This window comes from Bactrocera oleae, chromosome 5 (assembly GCF_042242935.1).
Source record: "Bactrocera oleae isolate idBacOlea1 chromosome 5, idBacOlea1, whole genome shotgun sequence".
Lineage (NCBI taxonomy): Eukaryota > Metazoa > Arthropoda > Insecta > Diptera > Tephritidae > Bactrocera > Bactrocera oleae.
This window is the reverse complement of record NC_091539.1, coordinates 50080773-50101009: the sequence shown is the minus strand read 5'-3', so window position 1 is coordinate 50101009 and position 20237 is coordinate 50080773. Positions and strand designations below refer to the sequence as shown.

General features: G+C 32.6%; 1 protein-coding gene across 13 annotated transcripts in view; it reads right to left on the bottom strand.

Moving 5' to 3' along the window:
• Window positions 1-3783: 3783 nt before the first annotated feature.
• The window catches only part of OtopLa (Otopetrin-like a), a 113170-nt gene continuing 96716 nt past the window's right edge, over window positions 3784-20237 (bottom strand). For 9 of the 13 annotated variants that reach the window (XM_070110786.1, XM_070110789.1, XM_070110785.1 and 6 more), the window contains 5 exons: window positions 17904-18015; window positions 17515-17675; window positions 14211-15682; window positions 13780-14140; window positions 3784-12224 (listed from right to left, as the gene is read on the bottom strand). In XM_070110786.1, the coding sequence (XP_069966887.1) occupies window positions 12084-12224; window positions 13780-14140; window positions 14211-15682; window positions 17515-17675; window positions 17904-18015 (2247 nt within the window). In that variant the 3' untranslated portion in view covers window positions 3784-12083. The remainder of the gene's footprint in view (window positions 12225-13779; window positions 14141-14210; window positions 15683-17514; window positions 17676-17903; window positions 18016-20237) is intronic. The other 4 variants (XM_070110787.1, XM_070110793.1, XM_070110794.1 and 1 more) reach the window with 1 other exon arrangement.

Here is a 20237-nt window from a genome sequence, read left to right as displayed (position 1 = left end):
GTTAATTAATTTTTTATATTATTCTTTAATTGTTCTTCGATTCGATTGCCGGCAGTTGGGCAGACAGTTATTTGGGCGTTACTTGTAATTACTTATTATTGTAATGCAAAATAAAATGTGTTCTTGAAATATTATAAACCATTTTTCAGTTTTTTTCGAATTTTCCTTGAAACGATTTCCAATGTGAATGCTAATGAAAATTCATAATTTCGGTAGCTTTAACTTGGCGTGCCTGTTTTATAGCAATTACTTGTAAATGTACCGTTTAACAAAATTTCACGTTGCAAAGAATTAGAAGAAGTCAAGTATTCATTTGTTTCCCAATTTGCAATGCTAAAAATTTATGTGAAGAAAAATCGTATGTGTAGATACATATATATATATATATAGACAATATAACTGATATTGGCTTAGAATTGCTTTTTATACTCTGAACAGAACACCTAATATAGTTTGCCACGAAGTTTGTAACACCCAGAAGTAAACGTCGGAGACCGTATAAAATATGATGATAAACTGAGTCGATTTAGCCATGTCCGTATGTCTGTTTGTTTCTCCCCAAACTGCCCATTTGTCGTAACCGCCAATATCGGAGCACTGTAGCATGTAGCTGACGGTCAAACTAACCGATCAAAATCAAAATATAGATATTTTTATACTATCTTATGCTACAAGAAATTCAGCTGTGAAGGACATTATGCCTTCGGTGAGGCCAAAATTAACGTATTTTTATACTCTTGCAACATATTGCTACAGAGTAAAATAGTTATATATAGGTACATGTATAAATGATCAAGATGAGAATATGAGTTGAATTCCGAGTGACTGTCTGTCGGTACATCCGTCTGTCTGTGCAAGCAATAACTTGAGTAAAAATAAAGATATGTCAATGAAACTAGGTATACGTGTTCCTTGGCAAAAATGTAAACGAGTTCGTCGATGGGCGTAATCGGACCACGCCCACAAAATTTTATTATTCGAAAACAGGTCCATATTAAGAGTTTGGCCATTCGGAAGCAGCTTATAGTAGAACATCATCTGTCAATTCCCCCAAACATATAGCAAAACCTTTCTGATCATCAATCTTGGCTTGGCCACCATTTACGCCGGCCATCCGTGACTCGACGACGGCGTTTTCACTAGACTTTGTCATAAATGACCAATTTTTCTTCCTTCTTCTTTTTTATTATGAACATTGCCTGCAGGTATATGGCCGCGAATTGCTCTGCTCTAAGGCTCAGGAAAGCAGAGTATTTGAAGGATTCCGAACACGGAAATTGGTCGAAATTCTTTTCTTTTTTAACAGCATCTCTAAAAACTCAGAACACTGCGTCGCAAAGGCCACTCTAATTCTAGCTCTGAGCTCGCTAACTGTGATCTCAAGGTTAGTCAAGGAGTGTATGTCCTCACTACAAACAGCATTGGGCTACTTCATCATCAAACTCGTTTGGGTGCCCGGTCATAGCGGCATTGCTGGTAACTGTAAAGCCGGTGAGCTCGCAAGAGTGGTACCCTTAGCCCGCTCATATCGGAATGGGAAAGAGTTAGATCTCTATTGACATCTTGCGTTCTAGTTTTGGACAAATTAACCTTGCGCGCGTTTAACAGGCGGGGTTCTAAGCTATCCAAGTGAGATCGCTGTTAAGGTCGACCTCTTAACCTAACCTAAACTTTTAGTATATTCAAATAATTGGATTCTGCCAACGAACCGTACGCCATTATTTCACTAAATGATGTAATTATGTGTATTTCTACGTCGTGGTAACATTCATCCAGGTCAATATAACATCATTTGTGATAATTGTTAAGGACTCCACGTAAGAGTTGCAATCAACATTCATGATCGAAAATGTAAAGTCTGCTCAGCTCCATGACAATAATTAGAATGTATAATACTATAACCACTTCATTGTAGTCGGTTTGGAATAAAGCTGGCGTCCAAATATATTGTACTTCCAGTTGAAATATTAAATTTCTAGTCTTACATTAAGGATATTTTAACATGCAATAACCCACTAAATTGCACCAAATTTAGCATCTCTACATTATTTTCCAGCACCCAATCAAATCATGAATTCAGTAGTCGCAACTTAAAGTTATCTTTACTTCATTTAAAGATATTAGATAGATGATTAACCTATTGTCCCCAGTCCATTAAACGTGATGTAAATTAATTAATGTATTCTATTTCGACCGTTAAAAACCAGCTCTTTTTTATCATCTCTTGAGGTGATTTTAAAATTATGATTTACTCCGGGCATTCTTCACGATACTTATTACATAAAAAAAAAAAAAAAATCATCCGTACCGCTGCTTAACTACATACTATTATTATTGTTTAGGCAATGAATTCCCTCTCTTAGTAGGCACTTCTATTTTAGCAAGCCCTAATTGTTTTTGTAGAGCATTTCCGGTAATATCCCAAAATGAAATGGTTTGCTAAGGGAAAACATATTTTTGTTATTTGCTTTTTGTGTGGCAACTTGATATATAATATATATTGTCAATAGTTGACTCATCCTAATGTCCATAAAACGCATAAAACATCGTAAGACTGCACTACTGACCGCTAGATGTCGCCTACAGCCATTAGTTTATATTATTGGAGTAGAAAATTAGTTTGAATCTCTCTAGCAAAGTGAACACAGGGTTACTTGAGTGAAATAAAAATGAGCCTAAAAAGTTAATATCTAAGACACATTGAGGTAAGATAAAAACTGAAAAATTTAATGGTGAAAATAGAATACCAACTCACCACTTCTAATTCAACAAATTCGGACACGTGTTAGTTTATGAAATGACAAACATGTCGATATAAATTTGCTTAAATATTGTAACTGAAGCTCTAAAGCATATTCTGAAGAAGTGGCATTGTTGTGTTATCTATCACCTCTCTCTAGAACTCAAATTAACCATGATGTGGATTCAACTCTGGTGAAAGGGACAAATGTTGTTATTAAAACAATTTTGAACAGCTTTTCCAGAGGATGATGGAACCAGGTTAGCTAATTTTCGTGTAAAAAAATTGAGAAGCGGTTTGAAAAACGGTAGTTTTGAACACTTCACCGATAAAAATCTTTTTTTTTTTATTCTTCTTCATGATTAAGAAATCAACAAAAAAAAAAGAGAATCAAGAGTTAGGAGATTGCCTGCTACAGATGAATTAACACTGTTACCTTTGTACTCATAAGCTCTCTAAGTGCTTATCGCCTATAAATCATCTCAGCAAATTTGATCCGGACTGAAAAAAATACATTTTCATATATATTAATACAAACCTTTACTATCGCCTTCAAAATAGACTCTGAAGCCAATTCTTGCATGCCAACGCATAATACAATTTTCCATATACTTGGAACCTCAATGGCTTTAGCGAATTTTGTTTTTTCGGTTTCGGCTTATATGTATTTGGAACACCATTCGCTACGTCTAGTCATCAGTAATGATGTGTTTGATGAATGTAGGTCCCTCATCAGCCTTTTCAATCAATTCTTTTGCGACTTTTACTCGACGTCGTTTTTCCAAAAGATTCAGATATTTTGGTACGAGTCTAGCATTGACAAGCTTCATACCTAAAACATTAACCAAAACGTGTTGAGTTGATTCATCGTGCAGTTTATATGGATCTGTCCGCGTCAAACTTGATCTTGACTTCACAACCTTTTATAGCATACCACTAGGTACAGATCACGAATCTGACTAATTGATCAGACTAAAACACGATCACCCTAAACTGGGACCCCCATACTACCTAAAATATTTCGTAGTTAAACAAACGAGATATATATTTTAAATTTATTAATTTTATTTTATTCGAATTTAAAATTAATGCTTCAATTTGGTGTATGTTTGTTTGTATGATTTGTATGTCTTATGGTACTTGTATGTCTAGCTGTAATTGAGTTTGTTGTTCTTGCTTTTGTTTGTTATCGATTTTTGTTTTCTCATCACTCTCCTTTGTCGGTCAAGTTCGTGAGCGTCTTTCATATCCTGTTATAATCATTTCAAGTACTCAGCCGCTTGTCGTTTCAGCTCTCTTGTATGTTTCGTTCGTTTCTGTGTCTTCTGTCTTTATATGCGTGTCTGTATCGGTGTGTGTGTGCCTTGAAGCGTACGCTTTACATTTGCTACACTACAAATACAATATCATTTCATACTTTGTCCTCATTGAACATATACATACATACATATTTATATGTAGTATATTCATTTAGTACTTGTACATACATATACATATATATATTGTATACTAATTTTTTATATAGAATCGAGTTGAACTATTTTATGATGCTTGAATCGCTCTTTATTTGCTATTTTTTAGATATTTTACTTTGTTCGTTTTTGGCTGACATTCGAATGCAGGCGTTTCGTTTATGCCAAGAAGATCATTGTCCTCGAGCCATTTACTTCTCATTCTTACTTTTTCGCTAATATGCCTTTTTACTGTTGCTATATACTCTTTCAATATTTTTTGTTTGCCTTTTTAGTTGTATATGTGTCGCCTGTAAATATGCTATGGTTGCTCTTTTTTTATCTGCTGAGATGTTGTTTGTCTCGCTAATCGCGTGCAAAATTTTCACTATTTAAGAAATGGATTACAATTTGTCTTTGTTTGTTATTTACTTTTATGTTTTATATATTATTTTTTATTTTATATATGTCCTTTTTGAGTTGTAGCTATTGCACTTTTCTCTTCTCCTCGTTCGTCTTGCTGTTCTAATTCCTTTACTCATTATCATTTGAATTGAAGTAAGTCGACTATATAAACTGCCGTATTTAATGTGGTTTTGAAGGTATGCGGGGAGCAGGGAAAGCGCATCATAGCTATAATATGTAGCAAAGTATCGCATTGCTTTTCACTTAACTGCGCTCATTTTCATTCTTTATTACAATATATTTTTTTTTAACATTTAATCTGCAAAATATTGTTTACAAATTTAATTTGTTGTTTCGTTTACATTTTTGTTTACATCTTTAAACATTTTTCAGTTACTCATAACAACATTTGCTTAATTTGAATATGCTGCGCGCCTTTAAGTATGCTTCATATTTCTTTAACTCTCAGCATATACATACATACAAGTTTTCTAAAGTGTTTTTTTAATAAAAACTTGAGCTGCATTAACCTTTTGCTGTTTTTTATAAAAGAAATATTGAAAAAAAAAAAAATTATTTTGAATATTTTATTATTTTTTAGCGCCCATATTTATTTTATTTAAATCTATTATTTTTAAATGTTTTTTTTCTCTTCTTTCTGCATATATGTATAATAGTAAGATGTATTTATGCGGTTTTATATTTAACATATACATATACTTTCTTCTATGATTCGGAGTTTGAATTGTACTAAATAAAATTTTATTTTCTCACTTGCTACGCATTTTGTGAAAGCTGCGCTACTAATCTTAGTTTTAGATAGCATAATTTTTGGCGTTTGTATTGAACAAGTGGAGCTTTCTTGAATAATTAAAGTTTTTATACATTTTTTTTGATAGCTGCTTTTTGCAAAAAATAAAACAAAAACTGTTTTAACTGTATTAAAATATCCTTGGTACTTCATGATATAAAAATGTTTTAAAATTTTTTATATATTCAATATTTTCGACACCGATCAGTCAAATATATTAAATGTTTATTATTAATCCAAACTCAAACATTTCAATTCATTACGGACCTTTTGAATAGTCTATATCATTTGCAATCTCTCTTGAATTATGCAAATTTCTTTGACAAGTTTTTTGTGTTTTATCCAAAGAATCATCAAAGTAATTTGGCCGCCGACTCGAATTCTACTGTTCTGTTATCTGATTGTGTCATGTCAGCTTTTGAGCAAAAATTTCAGTTTTGAAGATAGTTAACCTCTTTAGACCAACCTAATGTTAATATTACAGAACAGTATTTTTAAAATCGCTTTCGAGATATAAAATTTAACACTTGCAAAGTACTAGAAAAAGTATCTTACTAAACACTGACTCAACGATGAATGACTTATGTTCCTTAAAAATTTATTTTACTCATATGCCGGAGCAGCTGAAGGATTGCCATTGAAAAATAATTTGCTTTGGAAATATATTGAGCTAAAATGACGATTATTTGGCGCCACATAATTGAGTTGTTTTTTTTTTATTATGAATTTTGTCATTGCGCTGAAATGTAGGCAATGATATTTGTATTATAATTTTTTTTTTATTCATAGTCTGTTAAATCTTCTAAATTCTCCAGTATGATTTTCAAACATTTTACCATTAAATGGGGAGAAATAAATCAAGTTATGAAATTTTCAGTATTTCAACATCACAATTATCTTTTAATATCATCGAAATAAGCTCTACACTCAAATTTTTAGAGTAACATGACTTTCTTTCATAATTCAATTACTATCTTTCTCTTGTATATAGTTTTGTCTTGAATTTTTATTGAAATGAAGTTTACAAATATCTCTTAAATATCATGACTTAATGCCTTAGCGCTAAAATGTAGGCCAGCTTTTTTAGTTTGCCTGATAGATCTCCTAAATTTTTAAATATTTTGAAATTTTTCAGCAATAGCGTAAAAAAACGTGCAAAATAGAAAAAGCATCAATATAATCAGGAAGTTCTCAAAAAAATTGTATTTTACAGTTTTGCTCGTGTTAAAATGAAGTAGCGCTTTTCATGCTAAACTAACACAGTTTGGTATTAAGTAGAAATTATGAAAGTTTTAAAATTCCACCACGCAATATTTGTCAAATATCATAGAACTAAGCTTTTCATGCAAATTTTCAGTGTAAAATGACTTTCTTACGTCCTTCATATACTCTCTTTCACCTTTTTTTATTTTCTCTCGTCATTTTATTTATATGAAGCTTGCAAGTCTCTCATATTTCTTATCATATTATATCACTGCGCCGAAATGTAGGCCAGCTTTTTTGTTATGCCTCAAAGAACTTATAAGTTTTCAAATGTTTTAGAATTTTCTGACAAATTCGTAAGAGCAGCTATTAAACATGGTAAAATAGGAATCTATTTTCAAATAAAAAAAATAAAAATTTTAATTTTGATCGTGTGGAAATGGAGTAGCGCTTTTCATGCTGAACTTACAATATCTGGTTTTAGGTAGAAATTTTGGGAGCTTTTTTTGCAATTTATCTTATCTTTCACAAATGATTTTGCAAAATGTTTTTTATATGTGGGCTGTATGTATGTAAATATATATAAATGTACAAATTTATATATAAACGGCAGTGTTCATACGTGTTTATTGGTGAAAATGCTATGCCAGTATGGAAATTGATGACTTCAGTCGAAAAATTGCAAAAATCGAAAAAGAATGTGTATCTTGATGTGGGAGTACGCGAGCAACGATTTAAGCTCTCTGCAAAGCTTGTTTAAGGTTTTTTGTAGGTTTGATTGAATTTCGTTTGTTGAAATGGTTTATGAATTTTGGTGCTTCATGTAATTGAAAATATTGAATTTGTATAAATTTTTAAGTTATGTTGCATTGAGACACATGAAATATGAATACTCGATCGCCACTACAATATATTTTTTCCGAGCATATTTTCTCCCACTTGAAAATGTGTTCGCTTGAATGCTTTGAATACTATAATATTTGTTTTTGTTTTTCAAAATAAGTGCAACGCCTTTAGCTGTTTATATATTGTTGCTGCTTTTGTTGTTGTTGTTTTTCTACATTTACGTGTATAACTCGTTTGTAAGAAATGTTCGCATGTATGTAATACTTTGAAATTGGTGGGTTTCTGGTAAACTTTATATATTATGTCTGTATATATAAGTATATAATTTATTTCACAATTGTTTGAAAAAAACATTTTCACATATTTCGCTAATATTTTTGTTGCTTTTGTTTTTGTAAGTACGAGTGTGTCGCCAATATAATATTTTTCTTTGTATTATTAAATGCTTTCAGTATGTTTTAGAATGTTTTTTTTGTGGTAATTTTGGTTTGGTTTTTGGAATTTTTTTTTTGTAATTTTGTTTATGTTTTTGTTGTAATTTTCTTTGTTTTTGCTTTGCTGTTTTATTTGTTGTTGTTTTTGTTTTCAATAGGTTACATGTAAACAGTTTTTAGATATTTTTTCTCACAAATTTTTCTTTTGCTTCTTTTGCTAATTTCGTATATAGTTCGTTTTTGTTTTTGGTTTACGACAAAATGCAACAATTTTCCTGCGCGCCCTTTTCGCAGCTATAAACATATTCAATATTTATGTATGTATAATGCTGTTGTTTGTGTTGTTGTTCATAGATTTTATCATTTAAAGTTCACTACTAATATTCAAAATGGACATTTAAAAAAGTTGATTACTTTAATTTATTTTAATTTTTGTTTTAATTTTTTTATATATTTTTTATTACTTACACTTTTCCGGCTTTGCTTTTTTGTAACTTTTAAGAAGATATTTTGTTTTAGTTTTTAATTACAAATTTCATTTTCTTGCAATTTCCATAATTTAATTACACAATTAATATAATTTTTTTTGTTTCCCACCTGCGTGTTTATATAAAAAAATGTTCATAACTACTAAAAAACTCTGGTTCAAATTTAATGTAGGTATTTTAATTTACCGTTTTTTCTTTCACCTTTCATTTCATTGTACTGCCAATTGCCAATTCTTTTATAATTCTAAACTCTCTGCCTGCTGTGTCTGCACAATACCCAAAAAAAAGTTTTTATTGAAATTATATAAATGTCAATTGATCACAGTTTATTGTTGTTATTTACTATGTATGAATGTATGTATGTATTTCTAAAGTTTCTTCTGTGTTTTTCCTACCTGCTGCTTTTACTTTTCAAACTTACTTTTTCAACCTTCTTCGTGAGTGCAGTGCTGTTGTTGTTGTGTTGTGATGATATTCATGATTTTTGTTGTTATGATTTTTTTTTGTGATGCAGACAACTCTGGTCGGTTATTTATATGAATCGTGCTCATTGTACTTACTCAATGCCTTTATGGGGAATTATTGTAAATGTATTTTCGACCTTTAATCCCTTTAATCCGACCTTAAAAGTTCCTACGAGAGCAATTTTTTGTTTGGCCTCTACGGCAATAGATGGGAAGCCTTTAGTATTCAAATAAAATAAATATGAAAAGCTTAAATATCAGTTGAGCAACTCTTTGACTTAAAGCAAACCACTTTTTGAATAATTTCAAAGGCTCTCTGCAGAGATTATGCTTAAGTTCCAAGACACAATTTCTTATGACCTTGTAAAACAATGCTTAAAAGTTCTTAAAAGAGTCTCATATCACACTAACTTGGTTGCAAAGCTGTTTTTGTACTGAGCAACTAATAAGAAGACAAGTCAACTCGTTCTGATTACCGTTATTAGTTCCATTACGGAAAAAGTAGTACCCAAAAGACTAGACAGTGTTTGACCTTTTGTATGAGAAATCATTAACCGCAGCCTTCGCTTCGTTAAATGTTGAAACTATTTGAAAACTACTTAACCTTCTAGAATTTGGATACTGTACCGAATGCTCTTCTTACTTTCGCTCGAATTTGGTGCTTCTTTTTACACAAAGCTATCACTAAAATTATAGTTTTCACAAGAATTCTATTACTTTTCTGAATTCTTACTTTCACCTTAATAAAAGCTTTTGTCAAGAAAACTTTTCTGAACGTTCTTCTTGCTTTCGCTTAAATTTTCTTCTGCATTTTACTCAAGGCTTTCACTTTATGCAAAAGTTTCACTTTAATAAAAGCTTTTCACTTTATTGAAAGCTTTTCACTTTAACGAAAGTTTCTCACAAGAAATTGTATACTTTTCTGAATGCTCTTCTTGCTTTTTCTGGAATTTTCTGCCACTTTCTTCGCAAAGCTTTCACTTTAATGAGCTTTCGCCCTAAAAGAGGCCGTTACTACACTGTAAAAAATGTGTATGCAACTCTCATTGAGCAAGTAATTAATGACTGAGAATGTGCTTATCTCTATGATGATTGTTGGGTGAACTTTTTGTTGCTTTACTTCTGTGTTCCGATTATTTCATTTAATCTGTAAGCTGTGTATCGAACTCTGGTTACTTCTCTATATCTGTAACATACAAATATCATAGGCTTTAATCAATAATAATTAAGATTATGCTTACACCTCATATTTGGTTGTTTAAAAATACGACTAATAACACGCTTAATTATATATAGTAAAATTTATACTCCAAGCCCATTTAGTATAAATAAATTTTGCTTTTGCAATTTCTCCTTTAATTTCGCAGTTTTATAGAAAATAAATAAACAACAATTTTTTATTATTATGATTTTTTTTTTAGATTGTATTTTTATATTATATTTCATATTAATATGTTTGGGTGTCTGTGTGTATATATAACTTTAGTTTCAATATCCGTAATATTAATTTTTTTATTTTTATATAATTTTTTGTTTGTTTGGGAGTTAGATATACATATATGTAGTATGTTATGAAATTAGCAATACATTGAAAATAATACACAAAATAAATATTCGATTTTTTTCACAAAATATACACAAATAACAATCTTTCCTTTTCCAAATAAATTTTAAGCAATTAATTTATTTTAATGATATTTAAATTTTTTAATAAAAAAAATTAATTTAAATTTATTATTAAATTTTTTTAATTTAAAAAAGTTTTTATTTTTTTAATAAAAAGTTTGTTTACCAAAAAAAAAAAAACGCTTTTTAATTTAAAAACAAAAATTTTAATTAAACAAATTAATGAAAAAATAATTGTTTAATTAATTGATTAAAAAAAATTTTATTTATTAAAATTTGGATACTTAATTTTTTTAAATAATAATTTTTTTAAATAAAATTTTTCTTTAAATTAATTAAATAATTATTTTTAATATTAATTTTTTTACTATTTTTAAATTAAAATTTTTGTGTTTTAATTAAAAAGCTTTTTTTATTTTTTGTTTTTGGTACAACTCAATAACATAAAGTGCCAATAATAAATAAAAATAAATAAGAATTAAGCACGATATAGCTTAATTCTTAGCTGCTTCCGCTTTTCTTCCATATCATCATATTTTTTACATAAGAATTTAAATTATAATTTTTTTTAATTAAGTACTAAATAATTCGCAGCGCGGCCGCACATATTCGCATTTCTGCGCTACGCTGCTTGCCTAGCTGCGCGCATTTTCTACGGCGTATTTTATAAATATGACTTAGCACTTAAAATGTATCGCATTGGCTGCCTAGCAGTAAAGGAAAATGCTGTTAAGAAAAAATTAAACGTTTTTTTTCAATATTTACTCCCTACAAAACAACAAATTGTATATAAATTACTTTTATTTTTATTATTTCTTGCTGTTGTTGTTAAATTGTTGTCCTCCAGTTTGTTATGCATAATAAATTAAATATTACATTGACTTAAAAATTAAATTTTATCATGAAAATCTACAAATTGTACTCGCTTAACTATAATTCATAATTAATAATTGTTATGTGTTTGTTTTTTTTTTTCAAAATTTTTCTTTGTAATAATTAATAAGTAAAATCTTAACATTACACTTAAATATACAACTCTTTTTGTCTGCACAAAGTCAGACTACAATGCATAAATTGATTTGCCTTAATCGTTTAATTTTCATTTGTTTCATTTGCTGCTTTTCAATTACTGTTCACTTCTGCTCTCTTTGCTATTATATCTCTCAGTGTATGGATTCATGTACGTGTTGTATTGTATGTATATGTAGCTTTGTGTGGTATGCGTGTAACCGTTAATTTTCCGATCAACTTGACTGCAAGTTGTCCTTAAACGTTTCACGGTTCACACTTTTCCGTTTCTCTTGTACGCTCGCTTTCTTTTTCCGCACATACATACTACAAATATATGTTTTTTAATACATTTTCATTGTTTTATGCTGTTTTTACTGTTATGTGTTTGCATTATTTTCAATTATTTCTTCATATTCTCTTATGCTTCCTTTTTCGTTGCGCCTCAATTACCTTTCTTTACTTCTCTTTTGGTTTTTTTGTTTTTGTTTCGGGTTTTTTGGTACCTTTTTCGCAGTTTGGCAGTTTCGTTCATTCGGCACTACACCTCCATTTTGATACGCTCTAACGTTTTTTAGCTTCTCTTATGTGCTTCCTTGGCAACTGCTTACTCCAAACGTGCCTTGTACGTTGTCTTCCAGATCTCAGCCAGTGCTACGGCGCTGTGGAAACGATGGAAAATGCAGAGTGGCAGTGTGACGCGTTGAATTATTGACCATGGCACAAAGCCGTAGAAGTCAAGTTGAACCTGTGTTTTAGAGGAGTGGTAAAAATTTGAGGAAGAGAGCAAATGAGAGCGTGTTAAAATTTATTTATTTTACTCAATTTTCATTTGCTTTTAATGCACTAGTTTTCTACGTAACATCGAGAAAGTGCAAAAAAGTACGCAATACATGAAGATATGAGAAGTGAAAATGGTTTAAAGTAATTTCGTACTCAAAATTAGAAATTTATGTATATATACATCCATATGTTAATGTTTAACCATATATGACAATTTTACTACAAACAATATATACATAAACTGCAAATAAATCGATAATATATTTATGTATGTTTGAGTAATGTAAAAGGTTTGAAAATAAAGACTTCATTTGGTCGTAAATATATCGTCGCATATACTTCAAAGTTCGCCCTACTACCAACTGGGTTCTATCGCTTTATCGAACAGTATAAAATATACGAGTGACTGACCCTACCAACCGTTCAAGAACTGGCAGTGGTGTCGATATTGAGTCTATAACTATATTTGTGCGGTTTGCGTAGAGATCGCGTAATAATTATTTCATTGTTCTAATATTTCAAACATGTATTGGAAAGCGTCTTTTTTGGTACATGTCACTCATTTTAAGCGTAAACAATAATAATTAATTTCCCCTCAAATATGTCGAAGTTTGCGCCTGAAAAAAGGTTTTTGCGGTGAATTCTCCTTCATTACTTTCTCCTATTTGGCAGTAGAATTTGGATTGAAGAAGGACTTGAAGATGAGAATTCATCATTTTCAACAATTGGACGGTTGCATGGTAAAGCGCTCGACCAACTGTCGCCGAAAAATCGAGATAGTTCAGTAGCCAATTCTGTCTTGCTAACTTTCGGAAAAAAGGATAGACTAAGTATTTTTTTGGTTTATTTGAGTAATACGTGGATCGAAATTAAGGTAATTGTCACATGTTTGAATTAAGCCCAATGCTAAAGGTCGACTACAAACTGGGTATCACACTGAAGTGGCTTAAAAATGCTACTGTTCAACAAAGTTTTGAGGATCACGGAAATGAGTTTTAATTTAAGAAAACGGATAAATTTAAGTTAGTTATATAATTATGAGTTTATACTTAACACAACTAACGATATATTTTTTTTGAGAACATTTTTGAAAAAGGCTACGTTTTTAATAAATTCAATACTTCAATATTGATGTCAATTGACACTCGAGAAGTCTTTGATGTACATACAAATATATAGAAAAAAAATGTTGAAATTGAACCGAGTTAAAGAAACTTAACTTAACTTAAGAGCCCGGCTCTTCGCTAAAGGCGTGACACTAAAAGTAAAACTTATGATGATTTCAAAACCTTGTTCCAATATTGAATAATACTACTCTACATATTATATAATAACAAGCAAGTCATGCAAAAACTTCAAAAACACATACTCTTCAAAACCATAAAGCACAAAAGTCATCAAAATGTATGTCCTTCAATGCTTCGCGGTTACACAAAATACTTATGCGTTTTGTTTTTGAATTTCGTAAAAAAGACTTTCTTTTTTGCGGTAAAACATATCTTCATATATCGCTCACGTACATAGCTACTTACAGGATTGGCAAATACTTTTTGAGCTTCAAATGTGTAAATAGCAAACATAGCCACATTGCAGATCAACAGGAATGTGACGATTTGACGGCCCGGTTTGCTGCGATCATGCTCGGGCAAGTGGACGCGACGACGCGAAACATCGGCAATGAAGAGTAATTGCAAGATCACCTGGAATACCGCAACGGCGCTTGTGGTCATGACTAGAAGATTCGGCTCGCTTTCAAGCGCCTTCAAACTGCCGGCGATGACGCCAAATATCGAATAAGTGAAGAGACCGAAAGCGGAAATGCGTAGAAGAATGTCATTGAGATTGGATTGCTCTTCGCAGCGGAATTTTAGATTTTTAACTCTACGAGCAGGCGAAAAAAATTGGTTAGTTTAAAGTTGAAGTAAAAAGATGAATAATTTCTAAGGATTACCTTATAAAACCGATGATTATGGCAAGCACGGCGAAGGCCATGAGTATGCAATGACTTGCGTCGGCAAGGTAAATTGCTAGCAGCGAGAACTGCTGATGACGCACCAAGACGAAGAAGAGTATCAGGCAAATCAAAGCACCTACCAACAACAACAGACCAAAGAATAACCCTTTTGACGAACCCACACAATCGACACGTCCCGAACGTGCCTGATGAGCCATTGCGACAGCGCGGCGTGACAACATCACTTCCAAACGATGCTCCAAATCCTCATCGTTCATACGGCCCGGATAGCGGCCAATATGCTTCCACATTACATACAAAACAACCGCACCGATTAATGAATATTCGATTATGAAGGGATACAGGAAGGGTGCTGAGTCGTAGACAATAGTACCCATAATATCGACACGTCCGCAAGCGGTCGAATTCAATGTACCAATGTTGGAGGAGAGCGCGGCGGGATAGATATTATCGAGACTCTCCAAACTGTCAAAGCTCACAACGCCAGTTGATTCGGGGTGCGAGATACCCGAATAGGTTTGGAAGTTATTCATGCCAGGACCAAGTAAATTAGTCATTACATTCAATGCATTCTCGGTGGTAGTAGAGGGTGTACTTGTGGTAACGGTGGTGCTGGGCGTGGACGAAACTAAATTATTAAAGAACGAAGCAATGCCCGTACCAAAACTGGTTGACACCGATTCGGCGGTGGTTGAAGCTAAATCGGCTGCCGCGACATGAGTAGACGTCAGATAATCGGTGGCGACATTTGGGGCAGCAGTGGTAAATGCCGAATGTTCAAAGTGATGTCGGAAGGGTGTCTCAGTGGTCGTAGTTGTTGTGGTCGTGGTGGTAATAGGGCTGCTCGCCAGCATTGTTGTTGTCGACGGTGTGGTAGGCGTTGTGCCCAACGTGGTGGTCGTGGCAGCTGTTGTGCTCGTGATAAACTTCTTCAACTTGCGTGCCATAGTAGTGCTTTGCCACTGATACGATGGTGTGGTGAAATAGGAACGTGGGGTAGTAGTGGTAGTGGTGGTGGTGATGGTTGAGGTCAATGGTTTGGTGGTGGATGTGAGCAGCGTGGTGAGCGCTGCATTGGCGTTAGCGCCCGCAGCAGCGCCCATGCCCAACGACTTGGAGATGCCATCAACAGTTTTGCGCACCAATTTCGAGAGTACATTGTCGGTTTTGTAGGCATTGGCGGGCAGTAAATCCTCGCCGTCCAGCACCTCAAATTCCTCATTCGGACCGGCGTGGGTGCGCAGAACTGTACCAGCATGACGCAGTGCATGTTGACGTATGGACTTGGCAATGGACGAGGCATCGGCATCGGGTTCACCACGTTGATGATAAAGTGTGATTTCGAGTAGTGATTCCTTAACCAACGTACGTATCCAAACGCAAATATTTGTGGCCACAACATGCATGAGTCCAAAACGTGCAATCACCTTGAAGCGATGGATATTGAGCTGAAATTGTAGAGGGGGAAAAATTATGTAGAATGCTTGCCAATATGGAGGAAAAAAAGTATGTATTATTGCAAAAAAGAATAGTTTAAAAAGCCATTGGAATAAACATGTTAGTGTACATTAATGATAGATGGCATGAAACTTTGAAATATGGAAGTACTGTACCTGATATGGCGGCCTAGTCTGCATATGAAGGAATTTTGTTCGAAAAAATGTAATTAAAAATTTTGGGTGAATTTGGAAAATATTTTAACGCATGCAATAAATTTGTCGCACTTTGGAAACTGTTACGTTAACATGCTTAAATCAATTCTGTGTTCAAATAAAAACCTGTTAGTTTGTCAATTGTAGCAAAATTATACTCAAATGGCTTTTTAAACTTATATCCTAAATATTTAATGACCGCTGTATTGCGCTGTTAGTCAATGCGACCGTATAATAAAACTAAATATGAAGCAAATAAAATTAATATTTCACTTTTAATAGCTTATATAATATAATGCAAATATATCGATATATGCAAGCATAAACTCAGTTTCGCTAAATCTTATTCTAAATGGCTGGCAAAGTTTGTAACACACAGTATAACTATAAATGATCATTGCGATAAACTGAGTCGATTTTACTATGCCCGTCTGTCTGTCTGTACATACGAATATTAATCCCTCAATTTATAAGATACCGTTCTGAATCTTTGTACACACTTTTTTCCCCCCAAGAAGCTTTTTATTAATTTTTAGTAACCGCCAATATCGGACCTGATATAGCTGCCCTACAAACTGATCGATTAAAATCAAGGCCTTGTATGGAAAACTTTTTTTTAAACAAGATATATTCACGATGCCATGCCAAACGGATTACTGCCGAAGGCAATGCTACAGTCTCCAAAAATATTGTTTAGTTCGGTCCACTATAACCTGTAGCTATACAAACTGAACAACCAATCTAAAGTCCTTCTATTGACAACTTTTTTCCTTGACAAGATATCTTTACTAAATTCAACATAGATTACTTTCCAAAGCAACGCTGCAATACCAGCATAAATTGTTCAGATTGCCTAGATCGTCTGATCTACAAACTGACCGATTTATGGTTAACCACGGTAAAATTATTTTTATACCATTTTATGCTATAAAAAACGCACTCGTGGGGGTATTAGAGCTTCGGTGCTGAAAATATCGTTTTATCAAGTTTTTGTTTTAAATTTGCATTCGACTTTTAAATTAATTTCCAAAGAATCTGGTAAGAAAGTTTATAGTATATTTTGCAGTTGGATATAATGACACATCAGGGCTATTTTAAAGACTTTTGTTGTGCGATTTTTAGTATTCAATCTCACTTACATATGTTGGCCTCTTGCATGCCTAGTTTCTTATTTTACTACCGACTTGATCTAAAATATAATGTCTTCTAAGGGTTATGGTCTAAAAATAAAGTTGTTGTCGACTAAAACTACTTCGTTAATAATTTTGAAAAAATAGTGACATATTTAGTATTATTTTAGAAGACAGGCAGACGTCGTTATTGAGACAGGTTTCTTTTACCATGCGGATGCTGAACTGTCTCTCATTTTCCAACTCATGTAATTCAAATTTGAAATCTCTTAATGAATATGCTTCTTTACAATTCTATAGATAATATGGCAACATTATTCGATTAAGCTTTTTCAAGCTCATGTATCCTTATAGAGCGCACTGAAATACGTAATATAATCCTCGAATCATTACTGAGTGGTTTTTTTTGCAAGCATAGATATGTATATTGCAAATCCAAAGCTCCTCGAGCACTTTTTCCAAAAAATTTCGCAACTAATTTTTTTTTCATTTACTCACTCTGGCATTCATGAATATGAAGTACATCTGCATAAAGGTGAATATCATCTGCAACAATGGATTAACGCCAATCAAAATGTGATGACATGGTGAATCGAAAGGAATCTCGAAGAAAGAGCCAAACTCCAGTCCAATATAGATCATGCCGCCCAAACCAAAGGCTAATATAAAAGAGAAAAAAAAATAGAGGTTTAGTTTATGGGCCTATATACTGATTTTTACTATATCTAGTAAAATTTATCTTTTACCCTATAGATTTTAAATATTTTGATTTTTAAGTTGAAATATTGAAATCGTTATATTTCATATTTAATTATTTTGTTATATCTTTATAATTCTATTTTTCAGTTTTCTGTCTTTGATTAAACCGTTATACCACTTGAACTTACCAATTGCACCCACACGCAAAAAGAAGCTGCCGTGTGTGGGATCACTGTGGGTTGTCTTGCGTTTTCGTACATTCTTCGTGGTGACAGCGACCTCGGCTTCAGCTTGAGAATCCTGTGAGTAATAAATTTTAGAATTTATTATTTTTGTTTTTAGTTTTAATGGATAGATATAAATACGGGATGCAATAATAACTCAAATGGTAAAGGTAACAAACGTTAGTATGCCAATGTTTGAGGTTAGTTTGTCGACTCTGTTAATAATATAATATCTACAATACATACAAATTTATAATGCAACGATGGATTAAATGATTTGCTAGCAGTGCGCTGGATAGTGTGTTATGTGGTTAATTTAGTGTTATCAAGTGTTTAGTGTTAGTTTTTTATACTTAATACACATACATTCAGCCATACAATTATATACATACAACACTTTATAGATAAAAATCATTACGTTTTATATATATGTGAAAGAGAAAACTCCTCGTTTTTGAATATTATTTAAAATGATTTAGATTCATTTCATTTTATTAATTTTTATTAAAAGTGATGATTGTAGCGGATGATTTAAAATTAATTTCTCGCCTTTTTGATAATATTGAAATGTTCTTCCATGGCAGGGTTCATATTAAAATTTATTTATTAATGCTATGGTTCTTTTCGCATTACTTCTTCATGAGCTAATTCGTGTAACATTGCTTTATCTCTTCTAAGTTTACACCCCTTTTTTGTCCATTTGCTTTATTATTTAAATACCCCGTTAACCGTCTTCAGATATTCCTACCATGCTGTTAGATGACTGAACTCAGACCTTTGTCGTGTATAACATATTTAGTAATTAGGCTATTCTAACCAATTGCTCAAACTTGACGGGTAAAACTACTTTAATTTATTCAACAGCAGACCTTACTACAAAATATTCTAAGAAAAAATATTTATTAATGTTATATTTTTATTATAAAGAAAGTTTAACTATTTATTTTCACATTTACTATTTTGGATTGCAGTTCATTTCTCTTCTAATTGCCAAGTGTCAAATAAGGTTTCAAAAAAATTAATTATCTGTTACCATTCTGTCCACTGAGCAACCGATATTTTTCGGCAGATAACTTTTTTGCGGAGGCAGAAAAGAGAACTGGAGTCCGTTTGGCATTAGGAAGGCAGATTCATATTTTATGATATTTACTTCTATATGTGTATAAAACTTAAATGTCTTACATGCCGAGACTGTCATCAAAGTAGTTGTTGAAAAATTCGCAAAACTTTATGGAAGAAAACGAGGTGAAATCATTTAAACACTTTCTTCCCAACTGTGCAGCTTTTGAAAAACTGAGGTTGTAACATTTCGGTAAACATAGTAGCGTCGAAGCTGGCGTAGTTACTGTGATGGATATTAGCGACCTTAACAAATTTGTGGCAGGCTCAAAGCGCTTCGTCGATCTATAAGCCCCAGCGTTCACCGCTAAAGCGAGATCGTGCGTTACCTTTGATGCGAGGATCAGCCCTACGATCTTAACTAACCTAATCTAACCTAAGCTTAGAGAAAAGGCGATGTGGATGTCAGATCGGACATATGTCGGTCCAGCCAGTCTCATCCGAGTAATAGATTTCGTCATGTCGTCAATAACGCCGGTTGCAAGATGGATTAGGCTCGAGCGTATGGGAATACTTGGATACTATGGTACTCAATTTAAATAATTGTTATTTAAGTGACAAGTACAAGGGTATAAAAAAATCTAAATAAAGGTTAAATGTGTATGCAATCAAGTCACAAAATAAATACACTAATCGTTTTATTACCCGAGCTCTAAATGTAGATATTTGCACAACATGTCGACAAATATTATTCTCACTTTTCAACGATGACGACAATAAAAACGCCACAGCACAATCACTTTTTCTCTAAAACCCTCACTTATTTTTCATTCATTTTCATTGACACATTCTGTTGCAATTTGTCTTGGCGAGTTTACACTTGTTTGCCGCAACAATCACAACACATCACGGGTGTGATAACCCACAAGCATTACGGCAATTCGATGCTGCCTGGTAATTAATACTAAATGCAGTGTGGCCCATAAATGGGCACAACAACGAGACAATCATAGACAACGTGTTGGAGCCAACGTCATTAGAGTCGCCAGGCAACTAACCTACGACGAGGAATACACATATGGTAGACAACGAATTGTAGCAAATCAAACTTGTGCAAACTGTGCTGTGTGTTGGTGTAAGCGAAACGAACAAACATACCTATTTTTGTACTTATATGAAGAGAGTAAGACATACTTTTGTCCCAAACTGTAACTGAGTCTGACAACGACTGTAGTTGAC